General features: G+C 37.4%; 1 protein-coding gene across 4 annotated transcripts in view; it reads left to right on the forward strand.

Moving 5' to 3' along the window:
• FGD6 (FYVE, RhoGEF and PH domain containing 6) overlaps nucleotides 1-14,691 on the forward strand; it is a 110,172-nt gene extending 95,481 nt beyond the window's left edge. For 2 of the 4 annotated variants that reach the window (XM_057742296.1, XM_057742297.1), the window contains exons 18-21: nucleotides 836-963; nucleotides 5,057-5,185; nucleotides 5,817-5,965; nucleotides 9,343-14,691. In XM_057742296.1, coding sequence (XP_057598279.1) covers nucleotides 836-963; nucleotides 5,057-5,185; nucleotides 5,817-5,965; nucleotides 9,343-9,379 — 443 coding nt within the window. In that variant the 3' untranslated portion in view covers nucleotides 9,380-14,691. Of the gene's footprint in view, nucleotides 1-835; nucleotides 1,151-5,056; nucleotides 5,186-5,816; nucleotides 5,966-9,342 lie in introns of those variants that run through there. The other 2 variants (XR_009054753.1, XM_057742298.1) reach the window with 2 other exon arrangements.
• The last annotated feature ends 1,627 nt before the right edge of the window (nucleotides 14,692-16,318 follow it).

Consider the following 16,318-nt stretch of genomic DNA (forward strand, 5'->3'; position numbering starts at 1 on the left):
TCCCTGAACCTCTGCAGTCAAAATTAATTACTTCCTCATCTTGTCTTATAGTCCCTTTTCTAGCTTTTTGTTCATTGTAATATTATTTGGTCATGTGTGTAGATACTAAATGTTGTTGTCTGTGTTTCTTAAAGTCAGGAGGGACATTTTTTCAATTTTTTTTTTAAACATTTTCAGTTTGATTCTCATTTGATATTTTTTAAATAAATTTATTTATTTATTTATTTATTGGCTGTGTTGGGTCTTCGTTGCTGCACATGGGCTTTCTCCAGTTGCGGCAAGCGGGGGCTACTCTTCATTGTGGTGCGCGGGCTCATTGCCATGGCTTTTCTTGTTGTGGAGCACAGGCTCTAGGTGTGTGGGCTTCAGTAGTTGCAGCACATAGGCTCAATAGTTGTGGCTCATGGGCTCTAAAGCACAGGCTCAATAGTTGTGGCACACAGGTTTAGTTGCTCCGCTGCATGTGGGATCTTCCTGGAGCGGGGATTGAACCCGTGTCCCCTGCATTGGCAGGTGGATTCTTAACCACTGTGCCACCTAGGAAGCCCTCAGTTTTTTTTTTAAGTTGGTAGTACCTTAACATGTTTCAGAATTCTAAAGGCACGCGGTTTGCCATGTGGTTTGCAGTTGAAAAAGTATAAAATCATAGACAATGGAAAGTCTTCCTCCCACTCAGCTTCCAGCCATTTGGCTTCCTTTCCCAGGCACCTCGGTGTCATAAGTTTCTTAAGTATCCTTCCATGGATATTTCATGCAACAGTGTTTATTGATTTGGATTACATTGAATTGCAGAATGCTTACTATTGGTTATATAAGTATACCTGATTTGTTTTAGATCACCAGCACTCTCCTAAGATTGGATCTCCCGGAAATCACAAATCTCCTTCAAGTGCCTTATCATCAGTCTTACATAGTATTCCATCAGGGAGGAAACAGAAAAAAATCCCAGCTGCTCTCAAAGAAGTAAGTGTTTCCATTAAACTTGCAACCTGATAGAGACTGAATTATTCATACACTTATAATACACTGTTTTTCTTTCATAAAGGAAGACATCATTTCCCACCACTATTAAGACATGCATTTTAACACTGGTGATGGATGTGGTTGAGGCCTCACTATCTTGCTTGATCCTCCCTTATGACCTGAGTCATTTAGAAAATGGCTACTGAAAGGTTTGGAGAACATTTAATAGCAAAGATAGAAAGTAAAGATAACTTGGACATGTGTAAATTTTTAAAATTACTTTGAGGAGACCCCTTACTAGAGGGAAGAAGTCTGTAGACTATTTGGGACATTTTATTAGCATTTACTCATCTGCTTGGCTTTTTACAGGCGTTAGTTGGTTATATACAGCTGATATCACTGATAGTAGGTTGTTCTTCCTTTAACTTAAAAGAAGAAAATTTTAAGTGGTAATAGCCTACAGAGTTAGACCTGCCATTGGTGTAAATCCACAGGCATCACTGATATCCCAGTTCTTCAAATTCAAGTGTTCAGTCAGCCAGTATCAAGAGATCAGACAGTCCTGCCTTTCTGGTCACTCCTATTTTGATTAGTTTGTTAATTAGTTCCCCCCATGCTAGTTTTGTGGCCAGGAAAATAGTTTTAAATTTTGTTCTCTTGCTTGGTTGCTGTGGAGGTCTTCTATCATGGAAAAGGAAACAACTCTAAAAATTTGACCAAGATCATGTTCCTTATGTAAAGTTGAGTATATTTCATCATGGCCATTGAATCACTAGGGAGTGATTTATAGCCAAAGTCATGAAATAGTAAGAATAGGACTTACAGTTCCATTTGCCAAGTTTCATGTCGAACTGGGTAAGCCAACTGAGTGAATAACTCTGAACTCTATTTCTTCCATCATGTAGTTCCTGAATCTAAATCTACGTTCAAAAACTTTAAGGTTCTTAACCAACCGAAATAATTTTCAGTTCTCTGTAATTTTTTACCTCTCCATGCTGATGTCACAGTTCTATAAATATAATTCTTTCCTGTGCTCCCCTCTTTAGTTGAAACTTCACAGCACTGGCTACAAAAACTCATTATGGTCTATAGACTAGACTCAACCTAATTCCAACATTTTTTTGTACATCTTTCCACCCAACCACACAAACAGGCCTTCTGCTTTCAAACAGGCCTTCCTGGCTGCAGCCATTTCTCCCTTGATTCCATTGGTTCTCAAAGTGTCCTCCAGAGCAGCAGCAGCACTGCCTGCAAACTTGTTAGAGATGCAGATTCCTGGGCTCCACCCAAGCTATATGGAGTCAGAAACTTTAACAAGCATTCTCTGTGATTCAGATGTATGTCTACGAAAGTTTGAGAACCATTGCTTTGCTCCTTTGTTGTTACATAGGGGAAATTAATTTACCCAGTTAAGTGCTATAAAAGTCAAAGTAGTCTCAGAAAGGAGACCTTTTGTCATTTTTTTTTAAACTGAGGTGAAATTCACAGAACATATAATTAACCATTTTAAAATATACAATTCAGTGGTATCTGGTGTGTTCGCAATGATCTGTAACCGCCATATTGCTCCAATTTCAAAACTTTTTCATCACCTCGTAAGAACACCCTGTGTCCGTTAAGTAGTCAGTCCCCATTCCCGTCTCCTTCCACCCCCTGACAGCCATGAATCTGCTCTATGTATTTGCCTGTTCTGGATCTTGCATATGAAAGGAGTCATGCAATACATGACCCTTGTGTCTGGCTTCTTTCACTGAGCACAAGGTTTTTGGGGTTCATCCAAGTACACTTATAGCGTGTGTCGGCACTTTGTTTCTTTTTGTCTGAATAATACTCCTTTTTATGTATGTACCACAACTTAGCCATTCATCTGTTGATGGACATTTGGGTTGTTTCTACCTTTTGCCTATTGTGAATGATGCTGCTGTAAACATTTGTGTACAGATTTCCGTGTGGGCTTATGTTTCCATTTGTCTTGGTTATATACCTAGGAGTCAAATTGCTTGATCATACAGTAATTCTATGTTTATCTTTTTGAGGAATTGGGAAGTTGTGTTATTCCAGTGATGTTCGGTACATTTTTAGAAATTCCTCTTTTTTTAGAATTACATACATCCAGAGCCTCAGTACCCTCTTTGTCTCTTGAGTTGGATTTCATTTAATTTTTAAATAAATCATTGGAAGGAAAGTTTTGTGACTCAATTAGGTGATTAAGCTGGTTAACACCAATTTTGCTTTTAAAAAGATAATAGAAGGACTATGTATGACTATTCAGTATTGGGATTAATCTTGTATGGCTAATAAATTAATTGTAAAATAATCCAGATGAGGAATGTACAAAATATTTTGGGCAATGATGGTAACACTTAACATAAGTACATAGTAGTATCCCAATGTAACCACATTTTAAGAGAAACCTGCTTTGAATGTAAACTTTCTCGTTTTGTTTTTGTTTTTTAATTACTTGGTAGTCTTATACAGGGATGTTATTTCTGTATGCAAATTTACATGCACTTAACAGATATTTCTAATTTAACATTAGATGTAAATTTTCCACTTGAGACTTCCCTGGTGGTCCAGTGGTTAAGACTCCAAGCTCTTAACCACTGGGAGGTTAAGAGAATCATACAGGGGGCACAGATTCGATCCCTGGTCAGGGGACTAAGATCCCGCATGCCACCCAGCTCAGCCAATAAATAAAATTAAAAATAAATAAATAAATAAATTTCCACTAGACAATGTATCATCCTTTTAATGAAATTTATAAGAAATTAATACAATTACTATATGATTAAAGATATACTTTGAAATTCATAGAGCCCATCTCTCTTAGTTTTCTCTTGCTTTGTAACAAATTACCACAAATGTATTGGCTTAAAATAATACACATTTATTATCTCAAGAGCTTAGATGGGATCTCTGCAGGGCGACAATCAAGGTGTTGGCCACTGTTGAGTTCTCATCTGGAGGCTGACTGGGGAATGGTCTACCCTGTTCCTAGAGGCTGCCCTCAGCTCCTTGCCACATGGACCTCCCCACGTGGCTGCTTACATCCTCAAAGCCAGCATGGTAGAAAGTCTCTAGAGCCAGTCCGCTAGCAAGATGGAGTCTTATGTAATGTAACATAATCATGGGAGTGATAGCCCACCACCTTCACCATATTCTGTTGGTGAGGAGCAGTCATGGGTCCTGCCTGCTCCGGAGGGGAGGAGATGCTATAACAGTCTTATTCTCAGTGGAAAGCCACTTTGGGAGTCTGTTCACCATACCACCAATAAGGCAGTTCCTACACCTGGCTTTCATATCTCTCTTTTTCCTATATTTAAAAAGAGAAAAGTTTCAACTGCAACTTTGTAATCACTGAAAGTTTACTATCTTTTACTTAGAGATTGAAACATTTCCAGCCTTTTATGAAGCAAAGCAAGCTTCTTTTCTTTTTTGGGGAGCAGAAACTGATCTTTAAAATCACCATTTAAATAATAGAATTTTCTGGGAATTCACTGGTTGTCCAGTGGTTAGGACTCCGCACTTTCACTGCCAGGGCCCGGGTTCAATCCCTGGTCAGGGAACTAAGATCCTGCAAGCTACGCAACGTGGCCAAAAAAAAAAAAAAAAGAAGAATTTTCTATTTACTTTTCCATTGATATAGTTTTTAGAAATCCAGAAAGTTATTTCAGGAACTGAGTTAAAGGTTTAAGTAATTTTCCCTAACACCCCAAAATAAGAAGACCAATAAACAACATATACTGTCCCCAAAATACATCTTTAAAAATGCATTTTTGACATTTGGCATTCTTCTTCTGCTGGCAACCCAGAAGACACAGGTGAACCCACAAAGAAACACATACATGCAAGCACAGTTAAACCAGGTAAAATTCTGGACTTGCTTCTAAAAGGAAGGATTTTATGCTCATGGTAATGGCAGTATTTCATTTGTACAGTAGCAGATTTTGCAAGTAAACAATTTCATTCTGAAACGTGATGTTCTTATTATGGTTATTGCTTTCAGCACCAGTGATCAAAAGCAGTTTTGTGATTTTTAAATTTTGTTTTTGTCTAAAAACTATTAAACTGTATATGGGGTTTGCTTATCTAGGTATCAGCGAACACAGAAGATTCTTCTATGAGTGGCTACTTATACAGATCAAAGGGCAATAAAAAACCTTGGAAACATTTGTGGTTTGTCATAAAAAATAAAGTGCTATATACATATGCTGCAAGTGAGGTAAGATCTGAAATCTAAACCTGAATAATTTGAGGGTCTTGTTTTATAATGCCAGCTGGAAATAATTCCAGCATTTGCCTAATTTATTTGTTTTGTGTGTGTTTTTTGTTTTGCGTTGCTTTGGGAGGGGGAGATGTTGCTGTCATTTTTGACGTGAAGAGAGCCCTTGTTTTGTATCTAAAGAGCTCTTACTCAAAAATGTTAGGAATTTTCCGTAGTGTTAAAATGTAAGTTTGGAGGGTGTCATGTAACTACTGACTACTTCACTAAAGGCAAAGGTTTAGTAGCACTGGGGTATATCACCTTTCTGAGCTATGTTTTCTGGATGCATAAAATGAAAGTAATATAAGTACTTACCTCCTGTGATTGTAGGGAAATAATGTGAAATTCTATGGATATGAACACACTGAAAACAGTCTAGCCCAGTGTCTGGTTTATAGAGTAGGTGGGGCGGGGGTGGGCCAATAAATATTGTTGAATAAATGAAAAGTGAGTAAGTTGCTAAAATTACCACTGTTTTATATATATATGTTTTTGGAATGAAGTAAGAGCTATATAGATCAAGAGTTTGCAGATCTGAGTTTTGTATCGATTTAAAAACCCATCTCCCTTTGTGTCTTTGCAAATTTAGGACGTGGCAGCTTTGGAGAGTCAACCTTTACTAGGATTCACTGTCACTCAAGTCAAAGATGAGAATTCAGAGTCTAGAGTGTTTCAGTTACTACACAAAAACATGTTATTTTATCTATTCAAAGCAGATGATGCTCACTCGGCTCAGAAGTAAGTAATCTAGACAGTTTTCTCCCATACATGAGATTTCAAGTTGTTACTTTAAATGATTGATTTTAAAAATAACTTACTTACATGCATGGAAACAACAAAGAATGTATTTTTTATTTTTTGCTGAAGATCCCATATTTATTTATTTATTGAAGTATAGTTGATTTACAATGTTTTAGGTATACAGCAAAGTAATTCAGTTATACATACATACATATATATGTATTTTTTTAAGATTCTTTTCCATTATAGGTTATTACAAGATATTGAATAAAGTTCCCTGTGCTATACAGTAGGTCCTTGTTGTTTATCTGTTTTATAGATAGTAGTCTGCATCTGTTAATTCCAAATTCCAAATTTATCCCTCCCCCCAACCAAGATCCCATATTTAAAGTACAAATTTTTCCTGAAAGGAGAAGATACAGTTATAGGTTAAAGAATATGCAGTAGATATGTAAAAATGGGTTTAGATTGAAGTGAAGCAAAGAAAACTGTGGTGTTTTGACTTTCTGGAATAGTGTACGGTCTCAACAAGGAACCATTTGTGAAGTGATTCAGGGTGAATCCAAATGGGATGGATTAGCCATACTGTGAATCTTATCATGTCAGCATCATACTGCCCGTGGGGAGATCTGCAGTAGAAATAGCCAGTAGGGTGGTCCATTGATGGGCACAGTGAGCTCAGTAGGACCACAAGGGGCATTGAGGGTGCCTAAGGGGGGTAGGAATGGAGGTGGGCAGGGGGGATGGCATCCTGGAGGACCCCAGATTAAGTTAAAGCAAGGAGTGTGGCTTCTCCATTTTTATTGTATTTTTATTTTGTGTGTGTGTGTGTGTATTCATTCCTTTTAATTGCTATATAATTGACTGTTGGAAGGATGTGATATCACTTATGGAACCAGTTTTCCATCAGTGTTTAGGCAGATTTCAGGTTTTGCTCTGTAAGCAATGCTGGGAGACCATCATTGGAGCTTTTCCTCTGACTGAGGTGGGAAGCCACTGGAAAGTTTGGAGTATAGAGAGACATGATCTGACTTACAGTTTAACAGGGTCACTTGTGCTGCTGTATCAGATTTCCACTTGATCACCAGTCTTTATCAGCACTGGATATTAAATTCTTTAGTCTTTTTCAATGGATGAGCCAAAAAAAAAACCCCAAAACAAAAAACCTCACTATTGCTTCAGTTAACATTCCTTTATAAAATCAGATTTGACTGGGTGAGTTTTACTCAGTGGGCTGAAACAATGAAGAATTTAAATCAGATATCCAGTTTAGAAAGAATTTAACATATTATTCAAACTCTTTGGAATTGTTTTCAAGACAGGCAAGAGTATCTGGAATACTTTCAGGAGGCAGAGAGGAAAAGAAAATAGGTAGTTCTGTCCAAAATATTTTGTGTACACATGACCTCCAAGGAAGCAGCATGCTACTGCCGTGCTGAAAGGAAGGAAAGCCGAGGTATTTGACCTCTCCCCCAGTGAGGTTAAGAATCTTCTCTGAAAACCTTCGGGGACTTTGGCAATCCAGTGATTCCATTGTACTGTGGAACAGCAGGAGTTTGAACAGCTGCTTGCTGACTTACTTCTTTGGGGAAAAGGTCAAACACATTAACAGGCTCCCATGCTGTACCCAATGACTATAGAAGGAAATGGATATCATTTAAGATGGAAAAGGCTGAAATAGTCTCTTCAAAATTCCAGCAAGAATATTTGTTTAGATGTCATGAGATTGCTTAACATAGAGAAGCACATTTCTGTGAAATTGAGGTCCTTTCTGAACAAAACAATTCAATTCACCGCCCTTTCATTTGATTTTTATTTTGGCCTCATAAAATATATGTTTTTTGTTTTTACTGAGAGGTGCTCATGTTTTCTCAGTAGGCTTTAAAAGTGCATGCAGATCAAAAAGAATGCTTTAAATAAGCAAGATTTGTCTTTTCTTAAGGCAGTTACAATTAATGTACCAGAATTACATATGTTTCTGAACAATAATAACAAGGTACTATGTTACAAATACTCTATAAGCCTTTTTTTTCAGTCTATGTTAGGATATCCAACCACATGTAGCTGTTACTCCAAAGAATTACTTCTGGGTACTGAAGAATATTTTTAAATTATGACAGCTATTTTTTCTTTATAAAATACTTGGATAAATTAGTAATTGCTCTGAAATTTTGTTAGATATTATATTTCTCATTATTTTTACATGTATTCATCATCAAGCTGATAAACTTTTGAATATATATCTTTTGCTTATATTGTTAAGTCAACAAGATAGAAATCTCTTCAAGACAGAGTTGAATGTAGATGGGGAAGGGAATCAGCTTACTTATTTACATTTAATACAAGCTACTTAATAAATTTCTCTTTGAGGTTCTTAATATCATGTGTTGCTGTGTTTGCACATTATAGAATATTTTTAAAAATATGTTAATTTTAATGGAAAGTTTTGACTTTTAAAAAGCCTTTTTATTATAGTATAACTTATATGCCATAAATTTAATTAAATTTAATTTTTTTTAACTCCATGTTTAAAATGTGAGATAAATCTGCTATAGGCTGCTCTTACTAATTACACTGAATGATTTCAAACTTTCATGGTAAGTTTAGAAGCAATTACACACTACTGGTGAGGAACAAAGAAACTACCTCCAAGTGTCTTCTGAATAATTGTAGCTGTGTATATTGTCATGTAAAACTTTTGAGACAAAGAGTTTTAGAAAGACTTCTGTGAAACTGAGACATTTTTATATTGCATGCAAACTTTAGATCAGCTGAGAGTAGACTACTAGGTGCTAGATTCCCTTTCATTGAAAATATTAGAACAGGTCTGGACTAAGGATGCCCAAGGAGTCTCTGGTCAGTAGAATTAAGAGATGAGGAGACAGTGACAGAGCTAGTGTTCCTAAAGGTAGACAGGGGGTTGAAATAAAGGCCTTTGCAGATATCTACTTCCAAAATCAATGTAATGGGACCATTAGGACCTCATAGAGCTTTTACATGAAATGGCTCCTTCCTCATGCTTCCTAGAAATAAGTGATGCACGGGGAATTCCCTGGCGGTCCAGTAGTTAGGACTCGGTGCTTTCACTGCCGGAGCCTTGGTTTGATCCCTGTTCGGGGAGCTAAGAACCCACAAGCTGCATAGTGCAGCCAAAAAAAATAAAGAAAGCAAGAAGAGATGCACTTTTCAGGCCAAATTTTGGTCCAGATTACCAAATAAAGGGTAGTTCCATGCATACAGAATTCTCGTTTGCTATAGGAAAGATCTTAAATGTGCTGTTAGGGTAACTGGATCCACAGGCACAGCTGTTGTCTGTCTTGTCTTAACATATATTGCTTGACTGCATTTTAAAATTTAACAAATTTCTCTTATAGGTGGATAGAAGCATTTCAAGAAGGCACAATTTTGTAGCTGTATTTGTTTCATCTCTTGTGTAATTCCAGAAGGGTGGAATTTCATCAGAACAGAGTAAATGCAGTACAAAAATTTTATATAAGTGAACACTGTAAAGATAAATCCAACCAAAATCTTCATCAAAGAAATGTATTTTGTTAGGTATGAGGTAATTTTTTTTAAATGTTTATTTTTCATGTATGTTATTTATTAAAATTTTGATGTTTACTTAATAGTCAGAGGTATTTCTGAGACTCACACTGAATTCTAAAGTACCTTTTCTTTAGAAACCAGAAAACTTAATACTGTATTAGCTGTTTTTTACACAGTCCATACTGTTTTCCCAATGTGTTTTACAATGTTATTTTGTAACATTCTCACCAGTGGTAAGTCTTTGTAAATAAAAAACACACATCAAGGAGCAAATTTCCATGCAGTGTTTGGTTTGGAAATTATGATTATATAACAACTGATGAAAAATGCATGTCTTTAAATTAATAAATTTAGATGAATTTTTGTATCTTTTTTTTTTTTGGCACACGGGCTTAGTTGCTCCGTGGCATGTGGGATCTTCCTGGAGCAGGGATCAAACCCATGTACTCTGCATTGGCAGGCGGATTCTTAACCACTGCACCACCTAGGAAGCCCCGAATTTTTGTATCTTTTAATGGAAAAACAAATGGCCAATTTCTACCTCAGTAACTGTGAAATGAAATTCCAGTAAATTATCTAAGTATTTCTGCTGTTATGTATCTCTTTTGGCATGAGACAATGTTATATCATTAGGAATTATAGCAAAAGGATAAAATCTGAATTTTCATTCAATTTAACTATGAGTAAAAAGACGGATGTTTTCATTTGCAGAGGAACACAAATAATCAACTGTATTGCCTTTACATTAAGTCTGATCTTTTTTAAAAAACTACCATTTCAACACAAACATAAATGTATTATTTCTTAAAAAAGCAAAATATGGCAAGCAGTATGTTACATAATGTCCCTTGCTATTGTAAGTGTTCTGAGCTCAAGTCAGTGGTGGTATTTGTATCTGAAAAGAATGTGACATTTTCTATAATATTGTGATTTTTAAAATGAACTGGAATTACCATATCGAAAACACAAATTCGAAGCCAGTATTAGCGGAAATTGTATAGTAATCATTTTTTAAAGGTTTTTTAATACTGCTTTGTGTTACATCCTCTCTTGTAATTAAAAAAGGATATTTTTCTTTAACCAACTGTCAGCATACCTCATTAGGAAGTGTTTATATTCCTAATTTTGGTTCACATATGAACTACTTTATACGAGAGTGAGCCAGAAATTATCCTCACTCCAGTTATAGTAAAACTTCTGTTGGCCACACTGTCTTAGCGCTTTCCGTTCAAGGCTCCTGTCTCCCCAGTCACTGCTGTGCAGGTGTGAATGTGTTCCATCAGTTCATTTGTAACTGTGCTGGGAGCAAAAATGGATGCCCCACTTGTGATTTGCATGAAAGAAGAGCAGTGTGCAGTGATTTGTTTTTTGTGGTCTGAGGGTGTACTTGGTGCTGTTATTTATCAAAGACTTTGTGCACAGTATGGAGAAAGTGTTTTGTCACGAAGAAGTGTGTATGAATGGATAGAGATGTTCAAGGAAGGTCGCACAAGCGTTAGCCATCAAGAAGGAGCTGGACGCCTGTTCACGGCAGATGATAACATTGAGCGTACATGTGAAATGATTCTGTTTTCTGGAATTCTCAAGGGCCAGTATTGGAACATCATGAAGAAAAAGTTCAGTAATCAACAGTGCTCATTACAGTGAGATGCTTATCGAAGAGCTGAAGCCTAAACTTCAGATTAAACGCAGAGGACTGCTATCCAAGGGCGTTGTGATCTTGCATGACGATGCATGTCTGCAGACTTCTGCCCACATTGTTGACACTCTGCAAAAACTTCATTTTGAGGTGTTAAAGCATCCTCCCTATAGTCCTGATCTTGCTCCATCAGACTTTCACCTGTTTGGTCCCCTGAAAGCAGCCCTACAAGGACGAAGATTCACTTCTGATGAAGAAGTGAAGACAGTGGTGCATTCATGGCTTACAGCTCAGCCTAAAACATTTTTTAATGAGGGAATATGAAAGTTTATTGACAGATGGACAAAGTATATTGAAAAGCAAGGAGATTATGTCAAAAAATGATGTATTTGTCTTTTCTAGAAGTTAGTTAAATTCTACAGCCAGAGTGTGGATAATTTTTGACTACCTCGTACATAAAATTGATTTTAGCAGAAGTAAAATGAAATTAACACTATGATTAAAGTCATTCCTAATGTTCTTAATATACATTTATTGACTGAACTTAAACTAAATATAAATTATCTTAAAAGGCAAGATTATCCAGAGTATTTCATTAAAGGGCACAAGAAATTTCCATTCTGTTTTCATATAAAGGATTTCCTAATTCAATATTTTATTTATGATTGCCAAGAGAATTACTGAGTGCCTTCAGAATGTTTGTTGCAGCACCAGGGTCTCTACTAGATCTAGAGTTGGCTGCTGTAGTTTTCTGGCTAATGCTTGCTGTGGAATCATTTTAAATCCTCTTGGAACTTCACATGCTGTCTCCCAAATCTTTCTGTCCCTGTAGGTAAATTAACACTTCTTTGCAGGTCATTAATTTTAACCAAGATAACATAAACAAGGCTTCCATGTTAAAATCCCTGCAGTTTTTAGTGTGACCTTTTTGGAGACCAAGATTATGCCTTATGAAGTGTTTCCTTCTGCTTCATTGGGACTAGCATTTTGCAGAACAAGTTACCGGAGCTCCTCCCTCCTCCTCTTGAGCTCTCAACCTTCTGACTACAAGGTTTGCTTTAATCAGAATCTAAAAATTATCAGCCTAGGCTATTCTGTCAACAGTTGGCCGAATCAAGAACCAGTTAAATATTTAAATACAAGAAACACTGTACAAACTTAAAGTAATTCTCCTAATTACATGTGAAACTCATGAATGATTATGCTAGCTATTGGTTTAGCTCCATGGAGGGCTTCGAAAAATATAAAATATAGAGCCTTGAGTAAGCTATCAGATTACCCCCCCCAAGATGTTTTAAATGTGGAATAGTATTACGTTCCCTTTCCGCTTTATCAATCCTTCATAACTTCACTGAAGCTGATCAGCTATTTAACCTTGCTCATTCAGTGTCAAAGGAGAAACCTAATTATATACATTTTGTTGTAAAGCTGCTTTAAAAAATCCTCTCTCGATAGCTAACATTTTAGCAAAAAAAATGATATTGGATGCATTCTGTAAATGAGGAGAATGCATAAATAGTACTTAGATCCCAAGAATACTGTATTTATTACACTGAATCATGTGCTTCCATCAAATCCTTTTCACGTATCTCCTTTTATTCATAAGGAGGAGAAAGAAGAGCAGTTATAAAGTTAAGCCCAAAAGGATGCTGAAAGAAACCTAAATGAGATGCCAGGTCAAACTAGGGGAAGGCTGGCCTTAGTGCTTGTCTCCAACCAGTGTTCCTCCTTTATCTGTGGCAGCTGTAAATGTAGAGGACCCACCAGAGTCTAGGAGAATAAGAGAGGGTATCTTTGGCATCATCCCATATTTCTGAACCTCTCTCCAACCTCTTTTCCCCTGTTCCCTAGTGTAGCCAGTATCCTATTGTCCTTTGCCCAAGATACTTAATTCTTGTTTAACTAAAACTTTGATTCTTTGAGTATATAGTGGCATTTCTTAAAATGAGATCATCAGAGCAACCTTTGTTTAATATAAAGCTGTAATGAAACAACTAAGTAAAGAAGACAGCTTTAAAGTATAGTTTTGTTAGCCAAAGGTATATTTTATATTTGGTTGGTAGAATATATCCAGAAATAGAGAAAGCCTGCTATTTCATAATTTAGTTAAAATATAAATGTTATCACAGCATATGTTGATATGTCTTAGAGTGTACTTTCATTGTACTCAGGTTTTGAAATTTGAGATCCATTTTAGTCAAATATCATCACTGGGAGTTCCAGACAGATAAATCCTGTTTTTCTTATTACACCACACACTCCTTGAAGACAGATACTCTATCTAATATATCAGTTTCTCACAAAATACCTATCCTGTGTCTTTTAAGTGAAAACATTTGCGGAAGAAAGTAAGAGCAGGATTCTTGTCATCTCAAGCTCAAAGTGCCCTCATTATAATTCAGCTCCTAGTCCTGCTCTTGCCACCATCCTTTCCACCACCGCAGGCCATGTTTGCAAGTCCTTGCTGGACATCGACATCTTAAGCATTTTAAACTTCACATGCATAAAACTCAACTCAATTTCTTTTCATTCAAATCTGTGTCTTCTGCAATGGAAAAACACCATTCTAGGCTCCAGAATCGGCCTCCAAGTCTCAACAGGACCCTCTACCATTGCTTTTGTATCCTTTCCATCTTCATTGCCTTTCTGTTATTGCATCTGCCCCAGCTCAAGGCCTTGTTACCTCTTCCCAGTGATTGGCATAACTTTTCTTCTAATTCCAGTGCCTTCTTTGCATGATCCCATTTTAAACACTACCAGAGCCATCATGTAAACCATAGTTCTAATCTAGTTTCATCCCTGCTGTTTACAACCTTCATTGGCTTCTGAGTTTCTTGGTGTGGAACACTTTTCCTCAGGTATCATACATTGCAGCTAACCCCAACTCAACCTTTCTATGTACACACCATTTTGTTTTTCTGCATCCTTTCCCCCACCTCCATTTCTGCCTGTTTATCTAAGACTTCTCTGTAACAGCTGATCCTAGTTCTTCACTCCCTGTTCCTCCAGATTAGATCTAGTCTCTCCTTCCTCTGTGCTTCCATAGCCTTTAGCTCCTAAACAAACTTTCTTATGGTGCTTATCACATTCTGGCCTTGAGAACAGCAACTGTGTCTTGTTCATTTGAGATTCCTCCTTAGCACCTGGCAGAGTGTGCCTTGCATGCACTGGACACTCAGTATTTGTTTGGTGAATTAAATTAATTCAATGGATCTCTCTCTCTCTCTCTCTCTCTCTCTCTCTCTCATGCCCCTAATACACAAATATCATTCGGGAGCCTGTGTCACTTCTAATGTTATTTTCTAATGGAAATTTTCTAGTAGGATTTTTGTTTTCAGATAAAGATAGTAGAAAATTTTCAAAAAGCCACAGTATCAAGGTCCCTCTTTGGGGGTGGGCAGGGCGTTCTTTTATATGAGTTGGTGATAGCACATTAAGAACCAATCTTGAAATACTGTTTTTTGTAAAATGACATAAATTTATAGAAACTTTTTACTTAAAGTGATAATATAGTTTGTATCTTATTGTCCATATAGACATACAGGTCCTTTATAAATAAAATATTAGCACTGTAAATAATGTTAATATGTGTTATATTTATACAAAATAAATTTACTAAATTTTCTTTCGGTGTGATGATGTGTTTTAAACCATGATTGTTTATAGTCACACATTAAAAATGAACCACACTGACCTGTTTTCCTGAATCATAATTAGAGGAAGTTCTTTTTCACCCACAGAAGATACTCCCCAAATGGCTTCTACTTCCAAATTTTAATAAGTCAATTTATTGTACTTAAGTGAATTAATTGTATGATAAACCCAAGCATCACTATAGGCATGCGTATTAGGCACTGAAAATAGAGGAAAGGTCTCAGATTGCCTTTTTCCACTGGACCTATAGTATACTTCATTACCTTTGGGCCAAACTTAACGACTTGATCCCAAATTTGGGTGGATGGAGGAGGGGCTGCCTTAAAACCACCAAACACAACAAATGATACAAAAGGAAGAGGGAGACTTCTAGAGAATGAGGCATAAAGCATATTTTCACTTGTTAGGGGTTTCTGTGTGTCCCTTTTCTTTGTCCAGCTGCCTAGTTTCAGAGGCAAATGACAGAGGAGTTGTTCTTACCAGTGCACCTTTGTTTTTCCTGACTTGGGTTTCTGGCCTGAATCTGTGACTGCTTTTCTAATGCCGATCAAAACTAAAAGACATTTGGGCTTCCTAGGTGGCGCAGTGGTTGAGAATCCGCCTGCCAATGCAGGGGACACAGGTTCGATCCCTGCTCCGGGAAGATCCCACATAACGCTGAGCAACTAAGCCCGTGCACCATAACTACTGAGCCTGTGCTTTAGAGCCCGTGAGCCACAACTGTTGAGCCCAAGTGCTGCAACTACTGAAGCCCATGTGCCTAGAGCCCATGCTCCGCAACAAGGGAAGCCACGGCAATGAGGAGCCCACACACCACAACGAAGAGTAGCCCCCACTCACCGCAACTAAAAAGAAAGCCCGCGCACAGCAAAAAAAGACCCAACACAGCCAATAAAATAAATTCATACAAAAAAAAAAAAAGAACCAAAAGACATTTTGAGGACCCCTTCTCTTAAAGTCCAAACCCAGATGGTGCTTTGCACACAGGGCAGCTCTTGCTGTCACACCTCGGTGCCTCAGGGGCCACTAACAGAATGTGATGTTCCGTCAGCACCTCATTTCTCAGGTCTTTATTGACCGTTAGGCACTGTCCTACAAGCTTGGGAACACACCGCTGAACGAAACGGACTAAAGCCAGTCTTCGGAAGCTTTCCCTCTAAGTGATTATACTCCAGCTCTATTTAGCCATTTTACTCACAAGAGTCGGTAAGTCAGTCAGTCGATACGATACAGGACCATGCCCCAGCTTGTTTTATTTAAGGTAGTTTAAAATATTTTATTGGGATCTACTCAGTTTTGTTAGTCCTCTAGTAAACCGTTTAGTCTAAGGTAAAAGGCTGTAACAGAGCCCACAAATTAGAAACTGGACCGCCTAAAACTGATCAGGTTATCTATCTTGGCGACCACCTTTTGCACTCAGGATGCTAAGTGCACGTGGCTTTTCAAAATACCGGATAGAGACGCGCAGCTCTGGTGGGGCAGTCTCCCTCCTATCTGATAGGGGGCAGTCG

This window comes from Hippopotamus amphibius, chromosome 7 (genome assembly GCF_030028045.1).
Source record: "Hippopotamus amphibius kiboko isolate mHipAmp2 chromosome 7, mHipAmp2.hap2, whole genome shotgun sequence".
NCBI lineage: Eukaryota > Metazoa > Chordata > Mammalia > Artiodactyla > Hippopotamidae > Hippopotamus > Hippopotamus amphibius.